The sequence below is a fragment of the Typopeltis vanoorti genome, chromosome 16, assembly GCF_054136105.1.
Source record: "Typopeltis vanoorti isolate ZY-2024b chromosome 16, IOZ_Tvanoo_1.0, whole genome shotgun sequence".
In the NCBI taxonomy this organism is placed as follows: domain Eukaryota; kingdom Metazoa; phylum Arthropoda; class Arachnida; order Uropygi; family Thelyphonidae; genus Typopeltis; species Typopeltis vanoorti.
In genome coordinates this window covers 95,506,542-95,518,750 of record NC_143564.1, presented here as the reverse complement: position 1 = coordinate 95,518,750, position 12,209 = coordinate 95,506,542, and the positions used below count along the sequence as shown (strand labels likewise).

The window sequence follows — 12,209 nt, the reverse complement described above, 5'->3', positions numbered from 1 at the left end:
GTGTTGAGCGCGATGAGTGTAATTAGCGAACTCAAACACATTTCATTTGAACAAATGGCCGTTATAGTTTTGACATCCGAGGCAATCACTGTTGAAAGTTTGCTTTGTTCGGCCCCTCAAACAAAACAGACGGTAAATCTCTAAAAGTATTTTCAGGCGCTGATTCGAGGACCATATTTCTCACAAGGTCAACTGAATGTAACTGAGTTCTTACACAGCTGCTAATCAGAAGACTCTACGTATTGGTTAAACTAGAAAGAATGCGATCATCCAAGGGACTTTTGTTCTGAGGGACGAAAAACCTGAATTTCCGTGAGAAAAAAACCCTATATCCCCCCCCGCATGAGACCGGCTAACTCACCTTCAGTCGAAAGAGACCAGATAAAGGTTACTCACGTCATGGACGGGAATCGAACCCGGGTCTTTTCGACCAAAGGGCTTCGTCTATACCGAGTGAGCTACGCCACACTAACTGTAGATAATCTTGGGTACATTAGTTTCATTGGACAAGTCACCTGGTGCCGATCATTTTTTAAGATAATATTTCAATGCCGGCAACCTGTTGCCACCCTAGACGAACGAAAACTCCTTAGTAGAAGAGGGAAATACGGTAATTCATCCAGTAATACTGTGCAACATTTGTCAGCTACACATTATCGCGAGACTAGAGACGTCCTCAATAAACGTAATCACTTTGGTCGTGAGGATCATCGATGGTACTTTGATAATACAGTAATAATCCACCCCTGGATCGTACAGTTAGAAGGATTGCTTAATGTCGCCATTTTTCACTCTTTCATTTACTCGTCAAATTAAAAAAAAAAAAAAAAAAAAAAAACTTACCCGATGAGATACCTTGACTGGAACTGTGACCATTGACCTGTCGCGAAACAAGACTAAGAGGTGAGGTGTGTTGGTGGCTGTGAGGATGGTGAGAATTCCGAGATACCGTTACCATTTCTCCGTAAGGTCCGTAGCTAGAACGCCGTCCTTCTCGTCGGTTGCCATCAATAGCTGCCTGCAGCTCCTCCGGAGTACTTAATTTTTCCTTTTCACACTCGTATGGATAAAGATATTTCATATATCTGGTGAATGAAAAAAAACAAAGTATTTAATCAGCAAATGCTTACTTAAAACTCGCTTCAAACAATCTGTGTCTCAGCTGCAGCAACAGACACTCAAATTTAAAAAAAGGATTTCTTTTTGCATCAAAAATTAAAACAATAAAGTTGATGCAAGTTAAATAAAATTCGTTCTTTTTATAATTTTCATATTTATTAATTTTGCAACTTAAAAAACCTAGAACTCTTTCCCTCTTTTAAGTCGTAGTATAAATGACTTTAATGGCGAATTATTAGGGACTCTACAAACGCCTATACTTAAAAAGTCTAGTTGACTTTTTATCATGCTTACAACGACGACTATATTTTACGGGTTCACAACGTTATTTCCGCTCGTATTATTCCATCATTTCTTGGAAGCAGGCGTGGATAGATGCAAAGTTCCATCTAACCAGATGTTGGCAGGGGACGAGCTTCGACAACGGAACACGTCTTTCCCCAAACCTACGAATGCACTGGACCATGAAATGGGGACTGGCAATTCCGAGCAAAACATGCAGGGGGGAGTGGAACTGGTCGCTCGCCTACTATGGTCGTGAAGCTACATTGAAATAGGCTTAACCAGCACGATTCTAGGGTTACAAATGGGCTTTTGAATATCAGAGCGTGTATCACGAGGTTTTAGTAAATTTGTATTGTCCTGTATTACACGTGTTTGTTGGTGATAGCTTGATAGAATAAGTCTCCAAAGAACAATTTATAAAATTCTTACAAAAGATTGTGCGAACTGCATTTTAAAATAACCAGTTAGTACATTGTATCATCAGACATACCCCAGAATATACGCTGAAAAGAATACATCGAAGCTAACATTAGTGTAAAAGCTTAATCGTTATGTTCAATCGTATATCGTAATTGAAATGCATGAAAATGTGATATTAATGAATGTTTTCAGGGATCGCTGAGATGTCGAGCCATTCTTTAGCATACCTACTGACGACATGTCATTAAGCACTGTTGAAATTTCCAATTGCACCAGAAAACTGGCCTGGCTATAATTATCGCCAGGCGAAATCAAATGGCAAAGATAAGCAATAAACACAGAAACAGATTCGAAGAAAGATTCCAATAGAATGTTTTTTTTTTCACCAACAGGCTTCATTACAGGAATTGATGTTTGCAATTACGACTGAAGAAACTGAGACTACTATCCATATATTATGTCTGTTATTTGTGTGCGTTCTCTGGCTGGTTTGTCTGTTTTACATCGTTAATTATGTAAATTCGAACCCAGGTTTTTCTCTCTATTAAAAGTGCATCGTCTATACTGACAGAGCTACGGAGACTTCCTGTTATAGGAGTATAACGAGTCGGCGAATAAATGCTACGACCCAGTTTAATATAATTTCTACACGCTTTATTCGGGTTAACAGGAAAAGTCAACTTGGAAAGAGAAATCCGCAGAATTAGAAGGAAAAGTTATTTTCATATAAATAAACAAATGATATAGAATTTAACGAGGTATTAGCAGGGGAAAAAAAAAGGTACAGAAGTCAAAGTGGTTTTCACGGTTACATTTCCAAATTTTAATTAGAAATTCGACTTGTCTGTAGTGGGGGAATTTTCGACACCACTTTTAAAAGCTGACCCCCCAAACGTATCAAACAATTCTCTTGCAAATGTGATGTTTCCATTCGGTAATTTGAAATACTGCATGACTAGGAAGCCTGTTAGATTTTAACAGCAAGTTGATGCCTCACTTGTGCATTTACATACTCGTGCAGGCTTTATTTGGACATCATTAATTACAATTCGCGGGATGACATATGAGGACTGCGCCCACGCAGGTAACATCATAAGCGTTAGCTCTAGACAACGTTGCACAGGCCACTAATTACTAAGTGGGTGTTTGCCCAGAGTTCGGAAATTAATTCAGTTGTAATTATTCAACACTAATGGTTCGATTGTTCGCTGAGGCAATGCCAAAGTGCTTGCAGGGATTGTCAGTCTATAAACAACCGAGGCTGATGGTTAACTAACGTGTCGGCACTCTGATTTGCGAAGGTCAGTGCACACTTGCCGGATGTGACGTTGGAATTGCCCACTACAGCCGCAGAGCGGCGAGAAAACACGCGAGTTAATGATCCTGAGCATAATATATTATGCAATTTACAACTTCACTGACTGGAACGTGTGAAAATTATGTACCTGAGAAGCAACTAAAATGCTATTTCACCGGCAATAGCCTTTCTTTACGAAATCTATGTAAACAGCATAATTAATGATGTCTATTGTGTGTATAGGCTGCAAAAGAATAAAAATCTTTGAAGGCAAAATATGAAATATGCCATAGGGAAACGCTCGCGAAACTGTCGGAAAAGTTTGATCAAGGACCAACGACAGAACAAAACCGACCGAATTTAAAATTTAAAACACGCAGGGTCTTTGAATGTGTCGCTTGTTCCAGTGGTTTGGTTGGCAGCCATTGCAATTCACACACTATTGATTAAGAACGATAGAAAAAGAAATTCAAGGTCCATTTCTGTCTAGTGGAAAAACCTTTCCCAACCAGCATTGGTTCTTCACGAGTCGCCATTGCTGCACGGCCCTAACTCGAATTCAACTGCACACTCTCTGTGTTCGACATCGCTAAAGTATGCACAGGAACTACGCCATGTCTTTTAATGACACAGATTTGTGCAGCACGTTTAAAATAATGAAAAATGAATTGCAGTGCTGAATGCATAAAACTAAGCAGTATTTATGTACAGTGTGTGAGTGCTAGTTGACCGGAGGGCAATTACAAAACGGGTCCAATGATTGGGGTTACTGAGTTACTCGCTATACTGGAAACCCGACCTCTTTTCAAAGTCTTCCCCCCCCCTTTGCGTTTGCTTTACTAAGAGGGAGAGGGATGGACGGTAGGATCTCTACAACCCAACATTATAGAGTAAAACAGATGGTAAATATTTGACCTCTTTGTGGTGATGTATGACTCTCACTATTTAGAAAACCGGATCATGCGATGGTTGTTCCCGCAGACAGTTTTGACTAAAAATCTACACACAACTTCATTCTTCACGTAGCTGGAATGGCAACCTTGAAAGTGCAAGTGTTGGATTCAACAACGAAGGTTCAAATTTGGCACAAAAAAAAAAAAAAAAAAAAAAAAAAAAAAAAAAAAAAAAATAGAAGTTCCAAAATAATATGGAATTCCAGAGCAACATTTAAAAGTGAGAATAAGATGCAGATTTGGAAAAATAACCTTCGAAATCAGCATGGAAACGCTAACTCAGTTTGACATGAATAGGTTCTCGCATCCTAGATAGCATTCCAACTCAGGTTAATCCTCGTGGAAAATAACAAACTCAGGTGTGTTATTATTAACATCTGATTTGTCATTATCTCATACCAGGTCAGGTTGCTAAAAAAATAAGTAATATATTTATATACAGGGTGTTCGGGATAAATTTGACATATTTATAATTAATTATATTTTTCCGTAAGTTACATGTATTAACACACACTTCTCTTCATTTAAAAGTTTGGACCCTTCTTCATTCATATACAAGATGTCAGAAAGGATGGATAGCTGAAACCCACCTGAATCATGGAAGAGAATAACTTGTATCATGATGATTCGTGCCCGCCATCAAAATAAGGATATTACGACTGCTGCCCAATGCTCCCTGAATACAGTAAAAACAATCAGGCATGAACTAGAGACTTGCAATGGTGACTACGAGGATGTAGCAAGAAGAAAGATCCCTAGCAGACGATCTGATTGCGTTCGTACAGCAGAATTCCTCGCAAATCTGCAGGAACAGGTGTTGAAGAACCCTGGCATTGGAATTCGGGCTTTGTTCGTTTAGTTGCTAACTGTAGTCAAGCCCTGGATAACAAGGGTAGCCAATGGTAGGCCGTATGTATGGCAGCAGGATTCGGCCCCTTGCCACACCTCTGGGAAAAGTCAAAAATGGTTGTCTGAAAATTTCTACGACTTCACCAGTCCAAATGTTTGGCCTCCAAACTCCCCAGACCTTAACCCCATGGATTATTTTGTATGGGGCGCAGTTGAAAAAGACACCAATCGCACTTCCAGTAATACAAAAGCCCAGTTAATGGATAAAATTAAAACAGTTTTTGCGGCCCTTCCCAGGGAGACTGTAGCATCAGCTTGTTCGAGGTTCCGAAGCAGAATTGAAGCTGTGATCGATGCTAATGGTGGTTATTTTGAGTAAATCTTGTTGATAGTATTGTAATTAACTCTGCCTGTAATGTTTTTTTGTCAATTCATTAAATTTAATAGATACAAAGAAGATTTTCTTTTTCCTTACGAAACTGTCAAATTTATCCCGAACACCCTGTAGTTAATGCTCAATAAATCATTATTATTTTCTTTTATTTAATATAATTCGTTTTAATTAATAATATTATTTTTTGAGTTGGCTGTGTTAAATTGAAACTATAACACAAGAGTTTTCAACATGAAAATCAGGTTTTTTTTTTTTTTTTTTTTTTTAACGCAGGTCAAAAACAGTGAAACCCTGTTAGAAATATTTTAGTCAATAGAAGAATAAAAGAAACATCAAGTTCTTTGCATTTATCCAAAACAAACCAATGGACACAAAGCACCCGATTTTCATCTTTTTTTCTTTATGAATATTTAACAACCTTTACTAAGCAAATTTTTGCCCAAAATAATTTAATGAATATAAAACTGATCATTTAAGAAAGTGGCTCCAGTCAATAAGAACAAAGATGAGTTTGTACTTCAAAGAAGAACAAACTCGTGTGTGTGTGTGTGTGTGTAGGAGTGTGGCATGCTGTTTCCTTTTTCGTATCGCCTTGTGGACTACACATGGTTCGGTCATCAGTGATGTAGAATGTGAATCAAAACAAGTTAAAATGAATAATTGATTTTCTTCATTATGCTTATTTCCTATCCAATGCTGTGGTTTGGAAGAGCAACCGGCCTGCTTGGTCGAGTGGTCAACGTATCCACTCTCAACCAATAGGCTGCAGGTTCGAATCCCACTTGAGGGGGGGGGGGGGCATGGATGTTTGTGATTGTCTTCCGCCTTCATACATTTCATCCAGACAAATATGTATACTCTCTCTCTCTCCCCAAGATACTTCATCTTGGTTAGTGGTATCTTCATCTTGAAGATGTATCCATCTTCCAATAGAAATAATAATAATAATAAAAACAGCTTTATGTGAAGTTTATGAGAAAAACTGCAAAGTGTACTATTTGATCACAAAAGAAATGAAGAAATTATGAAAGAATTAAACCAAGAACCAGTAATAGAAAAAAATTAAAAAAATATAAACATAAATGGATGTTTATATTTTCTGTTTTCATTCTTTGAACACGTTCAAAGAATGAAAACAGAAAGAATACCAAAACAAGCCTTAAAGTACAAGCCATTACGAAAAAGAAAACCAGGACGTCCTCTTAAACGATTCAACGATGACTTCTAAGGCCGGAACAGGCCACGCTATGCCTAAATCCTTGATACGCATGATGATGTTTTCCTAGCTTTATGTCACCAAGGGTGACATAAAGCTAGGAAAACCTAACCAAATTCGCTCAAACTTTGAATGCGCTTCTCATATTTGGATTGGCAATAAAACTGCCAAAAAATATTCTTGCTGCTCTCCAGAGGAGAATAACCCTTTATGACCCATCTCAAGGAGACTTACTCCAATCATTCTTTCATAGGGTGTTTGTTTCTTTCCTTTGCATAAGTGTTTCCTGAATTGGCTCCCATCACCCTCTTTCCCATTTTCTACTACTGTAAAAACGCGAGCAACCGTTGGTCATTCCAGTTGCCTCTGTACTCTGTCTCCTCACAGAGCATTTCCTAATAATTACAACCCACAACTATTAATTTAAAAAAATAAACTAACCATCGATATGTCTTTTTTCTCTTTTTGACCTTTTGCCTGCAAGAAGTTACACTAATGAAGCTATTTTCCCCCAGTCAGTTAATATTATAAAACGATGCATTTTCTATTTATTTTATTTTGTTTATCCATAGCCTATATCCGTGCCGAATGCGATAAAAGTTCTTTATTACTGCAGCAGTGACGATACATGCTCTGTGCATACATAAGAGTTATTTAGAGCCAAAGTAGTTAAGTGTATGTGGCAAAGTGCATTTAGTCGACTGTTCGCTAAGTACGACTTGACACAAATAAGAAGAAAATGTGCTTGAATCTGTTTCTTTATTAGTAATGTAAAATGTCTTAAAACATACCGATGTTTCGTTACTACTTCGAAGTACTTTATTTATACAGAAGTATCTTTATCTGCTTCTGATAACAGTTCAAGAGGGACGTGGTTAGGAAGGAAGACCGCGGGTTGTTTGAAAATGTGACACAGTCAGCAACAGACATTTTAATTTCAGAAAATAACGCTTTAGTTTGTAAATATTGCAAAGGAAACAACAACTCGAAGTATGCCTATTAATGAGACAACGTTAAGTGTTCGATTCGATCAAATAACCTGAACATATTAACAGTAAACCCGTAGTCTCGACGAACTTATGACGTGTCCGCAGGTGATTTGGCGTAACCAAGATCTCCTGTGGATCGGCAGCTGCAAATCCATACCGATTATCATTAATTACGTGAGAGTTCTTCAGGTAGTGCAAAAGTCGATTATCCTCATTATTCCGGAGAGTTTATAAGAAATTAATGGGTATATGTTTAATAAGTAGCCCAAATAATCTTTAATTTCTCTTAGCTCATTGTGTTCGTGGCAACGAATTTGTTATTATTATTGTATTGAATTAAATACAAAAAAAAAAAAAAAAAAAAAAAAAGATGCGACAAGGTAATGAAAATGTCATGTCGACTAGAACGTCAGTCGGTTAAACAAAAACCCCACTGTTTTCGTTAGGGTAGCAGAGCAAAGAGTGAACAGTCAGCTACTGGAACGAACTCACTTTCAGTAGATTTGAAGATAGGCAGCATCAGCGTACGAAGCGCGCATCAGATCAACACAACTGGTGTTACCGAAGGGGGAAAAAAATACTGTTAGGCTGAGATACTCTTAAAACTATAACAGGGATGCATTCTAGTAATACTGAAGAAGATAAGGAAAACTTAAAAGCGGTATTCAACACTGAAGATCAACTTCTTGAACGGCATGCAGTTTCAAAGTCGAGTGATGTGAGCAAATCTCAAAATGAGAAATTGAACATCGAGAATTATTTTCTGCCTAAGATCCCACTGGCGGTTTTCTTCTAAGGGTCTGGAGTGGTGATATTCGATCAAAAATGCTCAAATATTAAAGTTTGGAAATTTTACAAAAGTTAGTTACACTATATAATTCAAAATGGCTGATCAGAGCGTCGAGTTCCAGATGACTGCAGCTAAGTTCTCATCCTGCCTATCTACAAAAGAGAAATGAAAAGGAATGTGAAAATTCCACAGGAATTCTCATAACTGAGTGTTGTAGTTAAGATTTTATGCAAACGTAAGACGATAAACTGTGTTCAGGCCAAATAGATTGTTTGCATCAGATATTTAGTTCAAGAGAATTAGGCAGGAATTGGGCGAATGTAACAAGAATCTGTTTCACCTTTGTAGACCTGAAAAAGGCACGTGATAAGGTGTAAGTAGAAAAGTTCTTCCCAAATTCTACACTTACATGATATGAAAAGAGCATCATACAGGGCAATATAGCCTATACATAAGATGCTTCCGCGCGGTTAGTCTAGTAGTTATGCGCTTCGCAACCATATGCCTGGGGAAGAAGTGTCCTAGGTTCGATTCCCATCGACGATGTGAGGGGCTTAAGGATCTCCCTCAGCCATAGCCAAGTCAGCCGGTCTTGGGCGTGGACAGCAGGGTTTTTTCCCGCCAGTTTATCTAGGGTTTTTCATCCGCAAACCGGCCTGTGAACACACAGGATCAGCCATAGGATATACCACGGCAAGGAAGGCAACGGCCTTGCTCATAATCATCTCCCTATGGTAGCATATAGCTACCCCCCCACACCAGTCGTATGGCTGAGGGAATAGAATATAAATAATGAAAACATAAGATGTTTTCATTATTTCGGCATTTAAGTTCATGGAATATTTCAACACTGTTAAAATATTGTAATAAAATAATAATAATAATAATAAGCAAATCCTCTTACAGAACGCACGCAGTTAGCTAACAAAATACTATTGGGAGGTAGATAGTGGGGGAGCATTAAGCAGCGTGGAGTGTCCTTCTGCGATGAGTCCTTTGGAGCTGTCACGTAATAATAATAAATGAAAACCAAGATCCGTGCACATTCACTGTTTTAGAATAGTGGAAGCCTACACAGGTTTCTTCTTCTGTTAGTTACTAACAGCAAAAAAAATAGTATCCAACTTAAAGACGTTAATAAGTTAGCTTTAGACAGTAATAGCAGTAGATAAATTATTTCCATGTGAAGAAATGAATGACAAATCTCATTTCCGGTAGCTATTCATATACATAAGTAAAAGGTGTCTGGAAAATAAAAACAGCATTCTTTGCAGGATATGAGTTATCTTGACGCAAGGTCTTCTGCTGGAAATATCAAGCAGAACAATGAAAGAATTCTGCAACTTACGTAATATTTTATTCTTTTTTAATTTAGGATGGTTCTCTTCTGAAAATTATCCAATTACATCCTTAATGTTCTCTTTTTGGTGAATATAACAACAATACAGTAGAGCACCGTGACGATAAAAGAATCAACTGCCCAAGAAGAAGAATATTCACACAGCACAACTGAACCGAAAAGCAACTTCCCCACCAAATTTTTTCACAGTTTTCCTCTTCTTTAGTAAGCCAAGTATTAGTCTATCAATTGTAATGATGCATGGAGTTGAATAGCAAAAATAACCAAGAGCTACAGGAATAAATATTTCGTTCAGAAAGCAAAAATAAAAATATAAAAAGATTGTAAATTAAATAAATTAGAAACTAAACTAATGGACACAAAATTGAGAGAAGATGTATTTTTTTTTTTTTCAATATAAATTGATACACCTCTTTACGCCGTTTATACGGATACATTTATTCTTTGCAAATAAAGTTTAGGGTCAGTAAGAATCCACCGTGAGATGCAGTGATCAATCCAATGGGCGGTAATGCTGTAGCCAATGAAGTTCTAACTGAGACTCGGCTATTGCTGTTATCCTCCTGCCATGATCAGAGCTTTAATAGCTCAATAACACCTTATCCCTACACTGTCCTCTACAGATAACGGGGAAGATGAAAAGCATTCTTGCTTCGCCCCTTTAAGCCAGTCCTGATAAGGAATAAAGTTTACGTCAAAAATTCTGAAAACAATTATTAAAAGTTTTTTTTTTTTTTTTTTTGTTTTCCCACATCACGTAACAATATTTAGCCTAAACTAAGTATCACGTGGTTTTTTCCATTCAAAATGTAACGTAACTTGTGTGAGAAAAGGCCAACAATATGCAACGCAACTTGTCTGGGAAAAGGTCCAACAATAAATCGCTAAATTTAAACTGCATTATTTTAATCTAAATCACAACAGGGAGAAGCCACTCGAGAAGAGGCGAACTGCAAGGTAAGCTATCGAAAAAAGTCAGCAACCAAATAGTTTACGTGTCGGCTGAGGAAACTGGGAAAGGGAGGGGAGGAGGAGAAACAAGGGAGAGATAGGCAATTCTATAATTAAAGAGCGCATTCGGCCGACAGAAGCTTATTGACTGCAGGTAACGGTAGCCACAGTCCTGGGGTCGGTAAAGAACAGCACTTCTGTTATTTAAAGGCTACATTTGCATCCATTGGAAAAAAGCCGACGACCTTAATAGTGCCGTTATCGTAAAAATTATAGCATTTCAAAACGTCTAAAAGACGAACAACTTGGGGGATTACAGGATGTCCCCATGTATGGTCAACGCTAACGCTAAGGGGGAGGAGATGTCAGGAGATCTTCCTGTTAGGGAGTGAAAAGCAAGAGAAAACGGCGGAAACAATTTCGGTTAAAACAGCTTTACATTGATAACATCTGACTCAGAACAACTTACTTGAATGAGACCGAAGATCTGGAGTAAGCTCAGTGATTTTCAGAGAATTTAAGACAAAAACTATAATTTTACGTTAACAGCTGCAGTATTTAAGAGATTTTGTTTTTATTTTTTACTGAATTCAGTGTTTTATACTTTTCAAATTCTTTTAGTAATATTGTAAATACCGTAACAGTACTCGTAAAATAGTTAACTAAAATATTATTAATTTTATTCTGATTTTAATAATAATAACGGATAGTGAACAGTAAGGTAATACACTTCTCGCTTTATTGAATAAGTCTTAATATCTTGGATGGTGGTTTTTTTTTTTTTTTTCAGCTAATAAAAATTGAATAATCATAATCTTTGTTGCGTATAATACTATAAATTAAAGATACCAAGAAATTATATACTTGGTTTAATACTTTATTCAAGTGTAAGCGCACAAAGTTTGCACCTGAAGTATTTTCAGGACTAGAGCAACTCGTGGTAAAGGTGGACCAAGCTCTCATCACTTTCCTTAGTATCCCATAATGCAAAGCACATCCCCCTTACGGACATGTATAATGCTATGCATTATGGGAAGGGTGACTACCCAGACCGGTTTCGATCTTTATTGAGGTCTCATCAGTGGGAGCCAGACCCAGGTGATACCAAGGTTGAAGAAATACAGAAGCATATTTACCTATACGAGTTGCCAAAAGGTGTCACACTTTATTATAAATTATGGCGTAGGAATACTAAAGCAAGTGATGAGAAGTTAGTCTATCTTTGTCAGGAGTTGCCCCAGTTCGGAAAGATACTTCAGTCGAAAACTTTGTTTGCTTACACTTGGATAAAGGATTAAGCTAAGTGTATAATTTCTTGTTATCTTTAATTTAATTCTTTTTTTCGATATTTATTTGATACATTTTTATAATTGGTTGCCTACTTTAATGCATAATGATAAAGGATTAAGCTAAGTGTATAATTTCTTGTTATCTTTAATTTAATTCTTTTTTTCGATATTTATTTGATACATTTTTATAATTGGTTGCCTACTTTAATGCATAATTTTATTATCTGTTAATATTATTATTAAGGTTAATATAGCTCAATTAATAGAAATACATTAAAATTAATATTAATCATAATA

At 37.0% G+C, this 12,209-nt stretch overlaps 1 protein-coding gene across 2 annotated transcripts in view; it reads right to left on the bottom strand.

The window, feature by feature from the left end:
• retn (retained) overlaps positions 1-12,209 on the bottom strand; it is a 211,431-nt gene that overhangs the window by 17,649 nt on the left and 181,573 nt on the right. For both annotated transcript variants that reach the window (XM_090406073.1, XM_090406074.1), the window contains one exon: positions 844-1,085. In XM_090406073.1, coding sequence (XP_090262199.1) covers positions 844-1,085 — 242 coding nt within the window. The remainder of the gene's footprint in view (positions 1-843; positions 1,086-12,209) is intronic.